Raw genomic sequence first — 15,308 nt, 5'->3', positions numbered from 1 at the left:
TCTTAAATAATGACACCATGTTAACCACCCTCCAGTTTTCCAGCACCTTCCCCCCCCCCCCCCCCCATGGCTGTGATACAAAGATCCCAGCAATCATTTCCCTTGCTTCCCACAAATCTCTGGAATATACCTGATCAGGTCCCAGGGGTATATCTACCTTTATGCATTTTAAGACATCCACCACCACTGTCTCTGTCATATGAACACTTTTTTCAAGTTATCACCATTTATTTCTCCACATTCTCTAGCTTCCATATCCTTCTCCGCAGTAAATACCTACACAAAATACTCATTTAGTATCCCACCCATTTCCTACGGTGCCACCTTGTTAATCTTAAAGCGGTCCTATTGTATCCCTAGTTATTTGTTTACCCTAAACTGGGGAGAGCCTAGGGACCCTTATTCTTTGTTTTACTTTAGTATGTAGGCCAGGGTTGTTTCCGGTAACGTAGAAATTGATTATTCCTTTCCTCCTCCTTCAGATGACTATTAGCATGAGTCAGGAATCTTGGTTTTCGAACTGAGTCATTTTGTCCTACTGAAGAAATTTGTCTGGATTGGATGTTCTCCGAATTTTTTTAAAATTTTAATTGCCATTGTGTCAGAGTGCCATAATCACAAAGCTGAATTTGGACAAGCGCAAAATTAATGAAATATTGACTTTAGTTCATTGCTGAATTCTGATCATCTTGTTCTCTCAACAGAAGAGCAAGATCTTAGAAGAGCAGCTCAAACGTAAGGAACAAGAACTTCAGGAGGAGAGAAGGAAACAACGGGTAATGTTTTAAGGGGCAGGACTTCTTTGGATATTCTTCCGGAATGCTTTGTAGAATGTTCTTAAAGGATTGTCCATTATTTATATGACTAGCTTTACAATAGAAGGGTAGAGTTTACAATCAGCAATCCAGGCACATATTTCACTTGCTTGTGCAAAATTTCTGAATTGAATTTGATCTTTAATTTTGAACATTTGTGAATTTGTAAATCTTCTATGAACCAGCACTATTGTGCGGTGTTTTAGAATGCAAATCTTTCATTCTCCTATTAAAAATGATTCCTTGATATACTTAAGTGAAAACATGGTCCAAGTTTCAAAGAGAAATCATCAGGAACAAGAGCATTTTTAGTTAATTTATTCAATTTAAAACGCTGGTCATAGATGCACTGTTCTTTTCCTCAAACTGAATGTGAAATTTAATTATATTACAATCACTGTTAACTAGCTGTGCATTTTGCCATGAGGTCATAAATTGTAAATATTAGTAAATTAATTATACATATTTAAAAGTTTTGCAACATTGCCTATTAATGTCCTTAACTTAAAAGTAAAATGATTTCGTTTTTGAATCCCATTGAAGTGCTGCAGATGGGTACAATTAAGAGGTTTGTCACACTGGTTTAGTCTCTGACCATGACCAGTTTTATGGGCAGGATCGATTTTTAATGCAATAATTTTAAAACCAATTTTATTTGGAGAAATGTGATTCCTAGATTTTTTTTCTGTTGCCTTTAGATGACTTTGGGTGAATTGTTCTAAAAAACGAAGGTAACCTAACAGGAATTCCAAAGTGAAGTGTTTTGTTTATCACCAAGTTACCTTGCAACGCACAGTTGTTAGTTTACAGTCAAGACTTTAATTTAGTAACTTTGGTCATAGTTAGATTTGTGTTTTGGTTGATGTGTATATTGCCAAATGTGACTTAATGCTATTCTTGTTGAGGTGATCAAAATGAACCCATGAAACTATTAAAGGTAGTAGAGGAAAAGATTGTGAACAACAGTGAATTGGAAGGAGCTGAAACAAGTTGAAATACAGAGACCAAAAATGAGGAGACTATTTGTCTGTTTGATTCACAGCGTAATATAGACCTACACAACATCATACAGAAATATGAGAAGGAAGCTGATGCTCTTCGAAAGGAGCAGGAATTATTGCAGCAGACATTACAGGCAAAGGTACTGTTATTAAATATTTAACATTCAATAAAGTATTAGCTCTTGGTTACAGCTTTATGGCCAGCTCAATTGTCTCCCCCACACATTGTTGAGGTATGAACTTCAAATTTGTTCTTGTGCCATACATTTAAGGAGCATTGCAGTAAAAAGAAACCCACAGCCATATGTCACTTTCCAACAGAATTCATTGAGTAGCAACAAAGTACAGGATCACTGGGTAATTCCCAGAATCAACGAGGCAAACTGGTGGTGCCTTATTGCCAGTATGTCTAGGATCTGTTGACTCCAGGTTTATTGGAGTCAAGCCTCTTGCTTTCTGCTATACATTGTTCAGTCGATATTCTCGAAATAATCTCATATCAAACTTGCTGATTATTTTTCAGCAGTCATGAGACTGTGACAGCGGATAAAATTTTTTCTTTCAATGATCTTAGCATGACCAGTAACAATGTTGATGATTTTGGCTTCTGTCCTCCATTTCAATAGCCCCCTGCCCCCCCCCCCCCCCCCCCCCCCCCCCCGTTTTTGTTTTAGTTTTCCTGCCCATTCCGCTGTGTTTTGTATCGGTTTAGTCGGCAGAGCTGATCTATTTTCAGTCATTAATACATAGTATTCATCCATATCATTTCTCTAGTACCATTAGCACACTCATTGCCTTTTATTGTGTGCATTGTTACCATCTGTTCCACTTGTTCCTTAAAGTACTTTTTCACAGCATAAAATCCATCACTTTTCCAGCCCTCTTCAGATCTGCGTTCAAAGCATTAAGAGAGTGATCAGCATGAATGCAAAGATGGTGATCAAAATGACAAAGGTTTCTCAGCCAGAATGAACCTGTGTAAATAAATTCCATTTCTGATAATACCATCGCACTTGTACAGCAGGTGGCCCTTCTGAGTGGGGATGAAGAATTAGTAGTAGTGTGGCTATTTGGTTGGGCAACAGAGAGTGAGGCTCAGCTGAATTTGATTTTAAGAGTAGGCACATGCTGACAGCACCAAGGACCTTCTCTCCTCCCTGTACCTTCTCCAAAACGAAAGCAAAACCTCCAGTTGTAAGGCATCTGTGTCTTGAGTTTTTGTGCCTGTGCACTCCTTGCGCCACCTCCAAGTGGCATTCTTCTGAAACACTGCTAAATGTTAATGCTGTTTCTTTCAACGGATGCTGTCACACCTGCCCAGTTTCTGCAGCATTGTACCATTTTAGATTTCTAGCATTCATAATGCTTTTCTTTCACTTGAGAATTTTACTGTTAATTTTCCTGAGCCCCGAATTAATCATGTATTTACTGTGTGCTGTTTCCTGTCTACAAGGTGACAGCATTGTGGGTTTTATTTTTCTCCTCAATGTAAAAGGAAAATTTAACTGGCAACCAAATCCAAGAGCTACTAAGCATACTAAATTCAATCTCATTGATAATTAAGGAACAGCACGAGGCGTTCCAAAAGCTGGTTTAAGCGGATAGGAGATTTTTAAATTAGATTTCAGATGAATAAAAGCTGGTACTTTTTATGGTTACAAAGGAAAGTGACAAGCTAAGTAATGATAAAATATTTCCACTGATCAGTGTGACAGAAACTAGTGGGCTTAAATTTTTCGGGCTTTTTTTTTCTAGAAAGACAGAGGAGGCTAGAAAAGTGCTTTTACATAGAAGATGGATACTGTGTTGATAGAGTTCCTAAATTCTTTTAAATTGAATTTGGATAATTCCTTGAAAAAGAGAAACATTAGAAGCGCTGAGCAGGATACTGGGCTTGGACCATGTAACTTGTGAAGAAAACATTGTTCATGGTTTATAAGTTGGTTATAGGTATACATCTTGCTATTTATTTCCTTCATATACCTCCTCGAAATCTAAAAACAAAGTGCTGGAGCAACTCTGTATCTGGCAGTATTTCAGTATTTTTGGAGAGAGAAACATAATGAATGTTTCAAGTCCACAGTGACTTCTCCTTGGAGCACCTAATCTGTTTCTGAATCTGTTCTCATTCAATTGTTTTACAGAGTCGACTTGTTGACTTTCAGACTTAAAGAAATGGAGGGTGCTTTCCAAATTGTCGCTTTTAAACTGATTGTGTTTATCAAAGTGGTGCTGGAATTCAAGAACTAGACAAATTTCACCTTGCTTAACTTGATCTTTTCTATTCCTAAAGGGGTACCCTTGAATCCAAATAACTTATTCAAGTTCTTCTCTTTGCCTATTAATTTAAATGTGTAATATATTTGTTTAAGTCTTAATTGTTGCCTGGCATTTAGTTCAGATTTTATGATAGTGAGAGTATACAGTTTTCTATTACAGAACCTCCAGGCCACATTGCCAAGACAGGCAGGCCCTCATAAAACCACAGAAGTAACTTCAAGTGCCCAGAATCTCACTAAGTGGGTGGTCAAAGGAGACAATACTTTGAACATATCACCCTGTCCAGCAACAGCTGCCTCAACCTCTCCTGTGAGTGATCTTCAAATTGTGGAAGTCAAATCGTTATTATCTCCACAAACACCATCTAATTATCAAAGGTTAGTGAGATTTTGCAGGTTGTTCATATTATCTCAGTACCCGGTTTTAGTAGGGATTCTCTGATTTTAGAAAGGCTTGTATGGGAACATATGCATCAGAAATGTGTTTTCAGTAAATTGTTCCTACAGTTTTATAAATTCTAACTGCAGCAGTTGATCGCCAGTTTCAGTAGTTCCTTTCCTAGTACTCCAAAGTCAATGAACACCATTGACAACTCCTCAGATATCAAAGCAATCCATATCCAAATACAGCATGACCTGGCCAAGTGGCAGTACAAAGAATCTAACCATATCCCTTGACACTCATGGGTATTCCATTGCTGAATCCCACTATCAACATCCTGGGGGTTATCATTGACCAGAAATTGAACTGAACTAGCTAAAATAAAACTGTGGATGCAGTTTTAACCCACCTCCTGACTCCCAGGTACCTGTCAGCCACCTACAAGGCACAAGCCAGGGGTATGATGGAATGCTTTTGAATTTTCTGGATGGGTGCTATACAAAAGTGCTCAACAAGGACAAACCAGTCAGCTTGATTTGCACCATATCCAGAAACATTCACTCCCTTGATCAGTAGTTGCAGTGTGTACCATCAACAAGATTCACTGCAGAAATTCACCAAGTCTCCTTTGTCAGCACCTTACAAACCCATGATAGCTACCATCTGGAAGGGCAAGGGCAGCAGATACATGAGAACACCATCACCTGCAATTTTCCCTCCAAGCCAGTAACCATCTTAACTAGGAAATATATTCCTTCAGTGTCACTGGACCAAAATCTTGGATTTTGCTCCCTGATGGCATTGTGGATCTAATTACAGGAAGTAGATTACAGCAGATCAAGAAGGCACATCTCCTCCGTCTTCTCAGTTAAAAGGGGGGGGGTGATCAGTGATGGCCATGTCCCTTGAATTAATTAACAAAAACATGCATATCCAGTTCTCTTAGTCAAGATCTTGTACTGAAATAGTGTCTGTAACTGTCTGCACTGAGTTTGATTCATAATTATGGCATTAATTCTTGATGGCAAGGTAATATTTTTGTGAAACAGTGGGGTGAGGCACATCATACAATAACCTTGCTGAGCAAGGGATGGTACAAAGGGATATGAATTTCTGAAAATTGTCCTTTTTTTGCAAGTATTAACCATGTGTTTTACAAGTTTGCCATTATTATTCTCGCAAATTCTGAGTCAGTGATGTTTTGACAGGGGCACTTACAATTTGGCAACAATATAACTACAGCATTCAGGTAGAAATCTCTAATGATTAAATCCAGAAACAATTTTACTAGTGTGTAGTCAAAAACAAAATTGTTTGCATAACCTTACTTCATTGTAACTAGAATTACACTCCTGTTTTATATTGCTGTATATGAAAATAAATCTTTAAATAAATCTTCCCCAAATGAAGTCACCTCTAATTGTTGCTGTGTTGTCATCTTAACCAGTCCAGTTCCCACTCTGGCAACAGAAAACCTTACACTGTTAAATAATTGAAAATGGTTTTCACCTATACTGAGCACTTTTTTCAAAGAAGCCTCATTTTCATGGTGTCCACATAAAGCCTAGTATGACAACTTTTCAGAGTTATGGTAGGAGGTCTTTCTCAATTTCACATTTAATATGCGTGCATGTTTGTTTTACATTTTCCCTGTAACATTTTAACTTGCTGTCAATTCAAAATAAAATTGTTCGATTGCATTTCTTAGAAGCTATCAAGTATATCATCTTGGCAAGTTGAATACCTTTCAAAATTGAATTTTTCATCAGTTACCATATTTGTTGGTGTATTTGTTCTAATATGACGAGGTCAATTTGTAATTGTACAGATTTTCATTATGCAGAAGCATGAAATCTTTTAAACAAAAATCATGCCGTTTGAGCTGTATACTTTTTAAATGTTTGTTTCTACATTTTCTTAAGTTGATGAAGATTCCAAAGAGAATTATCCCATCACCATCATATGGCTGCATTTACTATATTCTCTTGTTACATCAAGTCTTGACAAAGCCAATAGTCTATTGGCTGACAGCCCTTATCCACTTGCCATGAATATGAGATCACCCACATCTTTACTGTCTGCATGCTAACCTGCAGGAAATCCTGTTCTCTCAATGCTCTGTCTCCATGTTGACTTACGTTGGCTCCCTTTTTTAAAAAAAAAGGTTCTCACCCTGCAGTTCAATGTTGCTTGCTATCCTGGACGTTCCCCCAGCCCTTTGATTTCTGAGCACCTCCAACACTAGCTTATTATGGATCACTTCAGGCCATCATTGTTGAGCAAATCCTTCAGATATATAAGCCTGACACCGGAGTTTCTATCTTAACCTTTCTGCCTCTCCACCTTTCAACTTGAATACTCTTTTATTAAAATCTATAACTTCAAACTACTTTTGGTTTTGCCACCTCTTCCTCTTATTCTCCCTCCAATCTACTGTATATTTCAGTCAGTGATTTTGATTGAGATCAGTATCTTTTTGTTAATTTGGACAAAACTACAAATCTCAGTTAGCTGTGAATAAAGCCACAGGATTCTGTAATTTTCAACAGAAGAAACATTATTATACAAGAGTCAACAAACCAAACACTACCATCTTGTTTGTACTTTAACATGCTGGAAAAAAACATGAATTAACAGCAAGATTGTGAAAGCCTATAAACTATGAATTGTATCTCAGACACAACTATGGCATATCTTATGAACTGGTTTAGCAGTCCATTTTCTCTTTAGTTATTACAGTAAGTCACAAAGTCCTTCAAACCCTTGATTACTCACAGGAATCTCATTCTTCCACATAAAGTTTTACCTTCTGATTCCCATTTAATGGCAACTCAGATTAGTCTGGAGGCTTTCCTGCTGCTTCTACCTGCAAAAAGCTGTCAGGCAACAGCTCTCAAACTTGGAATACCTCAGTGACTATTTGCTGTCTAGCTTCCCAATCACATCTTCTGAAAATGTCTCACTGGTTGACCAAACTGAAGCCTAGCATTAATTATCAAGTGCAGTCCTCACTCCTTAGTTATACTGAACTAAAAACTGTTGCTCAGTGGCTTCTTTCTATGCCATAGCAATGTTGAGCCAATGACTGCTGCTCGTTCCAGTCACCCCGTGAGCAGGATTTCATATCTGGTCATGTCTTTGCACTTTATACATTGCAAGTGCTCTGCTGATCTGTGTGGGCTCAACATCCTTTTCAGTTCAGCTTCTGTCCCAAGACAGGGTCCATTCCAAAATACATGCATTGGATTTAATGAAAATGAATTTCTTTAACCAGCAATGAAGTTTCGACTGAATGAGCACTCTGATTCATCCAAAACTCGAAACTTTCCTTGTGCTTATATATGTATGGACCCTCACAGATGTTCAGTACTTCAGCCAGTCGGACAGTAGCAGGGAAGTGCACCATGCCTGCATAATTAAAGATTAGTCGCCTCATGGATTACTTGCAATCATGACTACTTGGTTGTTTAATCATTTTTATCATTTCTTAGCTCAAAATTAAAATTCTGCGGAATTAAAAAAAAAAGAAGCTTGAAAGAAAAAAAAATAGAACTTGTTATCAGTAATAAAAATGTTCATTTTCGTTCTGTCCATGTTCCCCCGTTGCACCTTTTTGTGTTCTTTCTCCAACCCCACTCACTCTTTCTCCCTCGTCTTTCTAGTCCTTTTCTGTACTCCTCTGCAGTCTCTTCCCTTTCTTTGTCCCACCACTGTCCCTGCCAATTTTGCAGCACTCTTCCTCTTTCCGTCCCTAATTGTATTGTCATCTCTTTACACCTACAGATATATAAGCTTACCGGTCATGCTACCAATGCAAATTGTTGCAAGAGTTTTAACTTGCGAGCAAAAACAAGGCTGTCTCATGAATCTGGGCAGAGCTTTTATAGTTTCAAATATTTTATTAAAAATAGATTGATTTGACTCTTTGAGGGCAGCCTCATTCGTATCTTGAAAACAGGGTCGGGTTTCTGCAGGGGGTTGCTGCTGGGTGAGGGAGTCGGGGAGTGGGAAGGGAGATTATTTGAAATTGGAGAACTCAATGCTGGGTCCTCTAGGCTGTAGGCTTTCCAAGTGGAAGATGAGATGGTGTTCCTCCAATTTGCAGTTTGGTTCATTGTGGCAATGGAGCATGCCAAGGATGGTCACGTCAGAAAGGGAGTAGGAATGGGATTTAAAATGGGTGTAACTGGAAAATCAGGTCAGCCCCTCTGGGCCCAGCTCAGATACTCAGCAAAACGTTACCTTAGTTTACGTTTGGTCTCTCCAATGTAGAGAAGACCACATCAGGAGCACCTGATGCAGTAAACTAGGTTGAAAAAGAGAGAGGTGAACCTCTGTCTTACCTGGAAGGACTGTTTGGGGCCCTGGATGGAGGTGTGGGGGAGGGGTGGTGTGTCTGCAGGTTTTGCATGTTTTCTGGTTGCAAGGGAAGGTTCCTTGAGTTCAGGGTAGTTGGTGGGGAGAGTGGTGCAAATGAAGAATTGATAAAAGGAACAGTCCTTGTGTAATGCAGAGAGGGGTCAGAAGGGGAAGATGTTCTTGGTGGTGTGGTCTGGTTGGAGTTGGCAGAAGTGTTTAAGTATGATGTGTTAGATGCGGAGACTGGTAGGTGAGGATAATGGTGACCCTGTTTTTATTGCATTTAGAGGCAAGGGTGTTCAAGCAATGGAGCGGGGAATGGAAGTGGTGTGGTGCAGAGCCCTCTGAATGATAGAGGTGGGGAAGCATGTTGTTCAAAATTGGTGAATATCTGGAATGTTTGGGAAAGTGGAATGTCTCCTCGTCCGAGCAGATGTGGCAAATGAATTGGGAGAATGGGATGAAGTTCTTTTAGGATACTGGGTGGGATGAGGTGTTGTCCAGATAGTTGTGAGACTCTGTAGGTTGTAGTAAATGTCTGTCTGGAGACTGTCGCTGGAGGTGGAAATGGTAAGGTCAAGGAAGGGGAGGGAGGTGTCCAAGATGGACCAATTTAATTTGAGGGCGGGGTGGAAGTTGAACTGCTGTAGTTCAGCCTGGGTGCAGGAAGCTGCACCATGTAGTCATTGGTGTCCAGCAATGGCAGAAGAATTGGGGCACTGTGCCTGTGTAGGCACTGAAGAGGGACTGTTCAACATAACCACTATCTGTGTTCACCTATCCCCACCTCACCACCTTGCCCCCCCACCCCCTTAATCAGCAGCTCCTCTTACACCCACCCCAGGTCCTGAAAAAGTGTTATACCCAAAATGTTGACTTGTCCACCTCCTAATGCTGCTTGGCTTGCTGTGTTCTTCCAGCCTCTTGCTTGTCTACCTTCTTATGAGGGTGGCATTATCAGAACAGATATGATGTGAAGAGAGCGAAGCTAGGAGAACAGGATGGAATCTTTACATGAAACAGGCTGAGAGAATGTACCATCTAAATAGCTGTGGAAGTCGGTGGGTTTGTAGTGGATGGCCAGCCTATCCCCAGAAATGGAAGCAGATGTCATGGAAAAGTGGGAGGGAAGAGTAAGAGATGGACCAGGTGAAGGTGAGAGCTGGTCACCAAAAAATTGATAATTTTTTTTCCAATTCGGGATAAGAGAGGGAAACAGCACCAGTATTGTCAATAATGCCCTGGAGGAAATATTTATCTGAATATGACTTCACCGATGGTTGTAGGCTCAGTAAACTGCATTGCTTGGGATAGACCTTCACTTCATTAAACTGTTAGTAAATTTACGTTTTATTTAATGTTTCACCACAAACTTTGGTTTTAATTTAGATCTTTTTAAGCTTGATTACTTCCTTAAGCAAATAACAGTAATTTGAGATAATTTCATTATCAGTTGTAGAAATTTCAATTTGTGCTTCCTAGTGATTTAGTGAATAAAGAATCAGAGTCCAGAGTTCAGTCCCTCTTCTGTTCATGACTGCTGTCTTACCTGGGATTCAAACTAAAGCAAAATACTGTGGATATTAAAAATCTGAGACAAACGAGAATGCTGGAGAAACTCAGCAGGTCGGGTAGCATCTATGGTGAGAGGAACAGAATTCACTCTTCAGAGCTGAGAGGAGTTCATGACGAGTTCTTCAGTTCTGAAAAAGTCATAACAGACTCAAAACGTTAATTCTGTTTCTCTCTCCACAGGTTCCATCAGACCTGCTGAGTTTCTCCAGAATTCTGTTTGACCCACGGCTGAGTTTTTAGATGTTGCCATTGAGCTGTAAGATTGAGTTCAAGTCCTATTCCAGGACTTGAGCACAAAAAGCACAGCCGCCATACTAGTGCACTGTTGAGGGAGTGCTACAGTGTTGGAGAGTTCTTATAGCTGAGGTTACACTGAGGTTCAGTCTGTCCCCGGGTTGTTGTAAAAGTACTCGTGGCACTGCTTAGAAGGAAACCAGGGTGAGTTCTTCCTGGTGTGTTGGCCAATATTTACTTCTCAATCAAAAACACATTAACTGACCATTTTCACATTGACATTCTTCAGAGTAGAACATAGAACCATACAGCACAGAACAGACCCTTCGGCCCACGATGTTGTGCCGAACATTTGTCCTAGCTTAAGCACCTATCCATGTACCTATCCAATTGCCGCTTAAAGGTCGCTAATGATTCTGACTCTGCCACTCCCACAGGCAGCGCATTCCATGCCCCCACCACTCTCTGGGTAAAGAACCTACCCCTGACATCTCTCCTATACTTTCCACCCTTCACCTTAAATTTATGTCCCCTTGTAACACTCTGTTGTACCCGGGGAAAAAGTCTCTGAATGTCTACTCTATCTATTCCTCTGATCATCTTATAAACCTCTATCAAGTTACCCCTCATCCTTCGCCGTTCCAATGAGAAAAGGCTTAGCACTTTCAACCTATCCTCGTACGACCTATTCTCCGTTCCAGGCAACATCCTGGTAAATCTTCTCTGCACCCTCTCCAAAGCTTCCACATCTTTCCTAAAGTGAGGCGACCATAACTGCACGCAGTACTCCAAATGTGGCCTAACCTAAGTCCTGTACAGCTGCAACATCACTTCACGACTCTTGAATTCAATCCCTCTGTTAATGAACGCTAATACACCATAGGCCGCCTTACAAGCTCTATCCACCTGAGTGGCAACTTTCAAAGATCTATGAACATACACCCCAAGATCCCTCTGCTCCTCCACCTTACTAAGAACCCTACCGTTAACCTTGTATTCCGCATTCTTATTTGTCCTTCCAAAATGGACAACCTCACACTTGACAGGGTTGAACTCCATCTGCCACTCCTCAGCCCAGCTCTGCATCATATCTAAGTCCCTTTGCAGCCGACAACAGCCCTCCTCACTATCCACAACTCCACCAATCTTCGTATCATCTGCAAATTTACTGACCCACCCTTCGACTCCCTCTTCCAAGTCATTAATAAAAATTACAAACAGCAGAGGACCCAGAACTGATCCCTGCGGAACTCCACTTGTAACTGGGCTCCAGGCTGAATATTCACCATCTACCACCACTCTCTGACTTCGACCGGTTAGCCAGTTTTCTATCCAACTGGCCAAATTTCCCACTACCATTCCTCCTGACTTTCCGCATAAGCCTACCATGGGGAACCTTATCAAATGCCTTACTAAAATCCATGCATACTACATCCACTGCTCTACCCTCATCCACATGCTTGGTCACCTCCTCAAAGAATTCAATAAGACTTATAAGGCAAGAGTATTTGCTGTGTGCAAGGTAACTATGTTTCTTGTGACTGTGCTTTAAAAGTATTTCATTGGCTTCAAAGTGCTTTAGAACGTCCTCTTTGTCACAAATGCTTACAAATGCATGTTTTTTTCCCTACAGCAATCAGGTTTCAAATTGCTGGCCAGTGAACTCTGCTGAAAAATTTGTTAGTCGCAGCAGGATTGAATATTGTTGAGTATCCAAGAAAAACTAGCTGTCCAAACACTCGTAAGGTACTTAAAAGTAGTTGTGAAACAGTACCCAAACATCTGCAGGAGAGGGAGTTTGGAATAAATCTGAAGGGATTTTGAATGATATGCATTAAGATTAGAAGTTCAAGATACTTTTGAAAATGAGAAATTTCTCATTTGAATCAAATATTTATATCTTACAAATATTGGAGAATTAAAAACTACTTAGCTGAATAATTACATAACACAGTCCTACAATTGCTCTGCACGCTAATGCTAACATTGTGCTACTTCTTCTTCTAGTCTTAAACGACAACTTAACTATGCAGGAGCAAGTCCAAATCCAAAGCAACCAAAATTAGACGAAGGAAAATCTTTTAACAGCTCTGTAAATGGGGAAACTGTTAATGATACGACATTTGATGATGATGTCATTATTATTGATGAGAAAAGTACACCGAGGCCGAGTTTAACTTTTGACTTGTCAAAAGTAAAACATGAGCACAGAGCAAGTACAGATACGACTGACTGCGTCAATGATGTACTGCTCAATGACTGTGAAGAACAAGTTAAAGGTACACAGACTGAGAACTCACCAATTTCGGTCAAGGAGGAGGGCAGTGGTTCTGAAAAGCCGAACCTGTCCAGTGGCGCCAGTCATCGGAAAGAAGAAATTCAACGGCCTCAAGATGACAACCTTAAGTGTTTGGCAAATGACATGGAAAGCATAGCTCAAACCAGAGAAAAAGGAAACTTGCAAAATGTTTTTCTGAAAGCCATGACTGACGAGAGGGATCACTACAAAGCAAAATGTGAACTGATGGAAAAAGAACTGGAAAATGTTGAAAGAAAGCTTTTGGAAAAAAGTGAGTGCCCTATCAAAAAGGAGTGCTGCCATCAGTGGACACAGTCTGAATTTGTCATTGGGGACCATACAGAGAGTATGAATGACTTCTACAAACTTAGTAATGAGGAAAAGGCAACCCAATATGAACTGGCACTAAAGGAAATGGAAAAGTTAAAGAGACAGTGCCAGACACTGGAGAATTTAAAGTTTGAATGTTTCACTTGTAATCTGAAAGAAAATGATAATTTGGTAAAAAAGGAGGAAGATGAGCTAATTCTGCAGTTGGACAGTATGTTTCGACAATTAGAAAGCTGCAAGTCTGAACGAGATCAGCATAAAGAAGAAGTAAGTAACTAAAATATACAAATGGGCAAATAGGTTTACAAATTTTGACATGAATGTGCCAGGTATTAGCTAGTGGAAAATTTCACCTTGGTTCCCACTGCCTTCAGTTTATTGAGGTTCCTTGATGTCATCCTCAGTCAAATATGTCTTGATGTTTAGGGCAGTCGCTCTCCTCTCATTGCTGGAATTCCATCCTTTTGTTCTCACTGTGCTGTGGTAACAGTTGGAGCTATGTGGTCCTGGTTGAACCAACCTGAGCATTAATAAGTAGTTGTTGGTAATTAATTGCCATTTGATAGCAACATTGACATCTTTCATCACCTCTCAACTTAGTTGATTGGCGCAGTAATTGACCAAGCTGGATTTATCCCGCTTCTAGTCAGCGGGATGTACCTGGCAATTTTCCACGCTGCCAGGTAGATGCCAATATTGTAGCTGTACTGGAACAGCATAGTGAGGGTCAACAACAACTTGAAGCAAAAGTCTCTAGCACAGCAACCACAATGTTCTCAGGGCAGATATCCTTTTCTGTCCAGTGTGTGCAGAATGTGTTTTAACAAACCCATCTTTTAATGTTTTAAGCTGAAAAAGAACTGATTGCAGAATGGGTTACAGCAGTTTTATTCTCCTTGCGATTTTAGAATTAAACCTGTGACATGCTAAGAGATTTGATAAATCTAATTTGTTCATCCACAACCTTGTACCTGTTCTTCGCCTTGGTTTTTGCACAGTCCTTCTCTTTTAGACTCAATTTCTTGAGTGTCCTAAAAATGGCTCATTCTTGAATGTCAGTCCAAAGGACACGTACTCAGCATCACCATTCATCTGGGAATCCCATTTTGTACTCAGTACTGACTTTGGTTGAAATGACATTTCATTCTGCTGCATCAGTTTGTATTCAGGCTGACAGTTCTAGCAGCTAAATCCACTCCATTTGAGTCAATAAGTAATGCACATTCATAAAGCTGATACCTGAAACCGGAGCTGTGGGTGCCTTGCTGTTGAGCCTATATTTGTTGCAAAAATGAAAAAGTAAACAATTGTACTCATGATATAAACTTCAGACACGATAACTAGTTTGAGTGGGGGAATGGAACAAATTCATTCTTCAAGATGTCAAACTGGGTATAGCAAAGGTCACTATTCTGCTCCCAATTCCATTACACTATACCAGTGAATAATTGAAGCTGGTTTTATTTAGCTAAGTATTCATTTCAATTATTTTGTGACAACCTGCATCAACTATTTAGAATTTCTCTTTAGGATTTCTTATCATTTTACTTTAGCTTTTATGTTTCCAGGCTCCTTACTAGCCACATTATTTAATTTCAGAATACTGGGAAAGTTACATATGCCCGATTTTCAGTATTTCTTTTCCTGTTATACAAATCTCAGAATTTTAGGATTTGTCTGTTATAATACTTTTATAGTTTGTTCCTAAAATTAATGCTATAGTATATTTTTATAATTGGAGACCAACCTTTATGAAAGTGTTTTTTGTTCTACTCTTCCCTCCCTCCCGGACACAGGCTGAACGATTACAAAGAGAAAATGATACAATCAAGCTCAAATGGGCAAATCTTTGTAAAGAAGTGGAATGTTTAAAGCGTGAAGTCACTGAAGCACAACAGAATAACCTTTCCAATGACACGAGGTAAAACATTACGTTTTGAGATTTTACTGGGGCAAGAAAAATAAAATTTATGTTTGGAAACTATATCAAACTCAGATTAGGAAAGACCCTTAGGAATGGTGCAGTATGTGTTG

General features: G+C 39.6%; 1 protein-coding gene across 1 annotated transcript in view; it reads left to right on the top strand.

Annotated features, from left to right (window-relative positions):
- Positions 1 to 15,308, top strand: part of morc3a (MORC family CW-type zinc finger 3a) — a 68,653-nt gene that overhangs the window by 38,598 nt on the left and 14,747 nt on the right. The window contains exons 14-18 of the mRNA XM_087992536.1: positions 705 to 776; positions 1,858 to 1,956; positions 4,256 to 4,473; positions 12,653 to 13,541; positions 15,071 to 15,195. Coding sequence (XP_087848662.1) covers positions 705 to 776; positions 1,858 to 1,956; positions 4,256 to 4,473; positions 12,653 to 13,541; positions 15,071 to 15,195 — 1,403 coding nt within the window. The remainder of the gene's footprint in view (positions 1 to 704; positions 777 to 1,857; positions 1,957 to 4,255; positions 4,474 to 12,652; positions 13,542 to 15,070; positions 15,196 to 15,308) is intronic.

Source organism: Chiloscyllium plagiosum, unplaced genomic scaffold (assembly GCF_037043375.1).
Source record: "Chiloscyllium plagiosum isolate Xiang-an unplaced genomic scaffold, Cpla_swu_hap1 HiC_scaffold_12, whole genome shotgun sequence".
In the NCBI taxonomy this organism is placed as follows: Eukaryota; Metazoa; Chordata; class Chondrichthyes; order Orectolobiformes; family Hemiscylliidae; genus Chiloscyllium; species Chiloscyllium plagiosum.
This window is presented reverse-complemented; position numbering and strand designations above follow the sequence as displayed.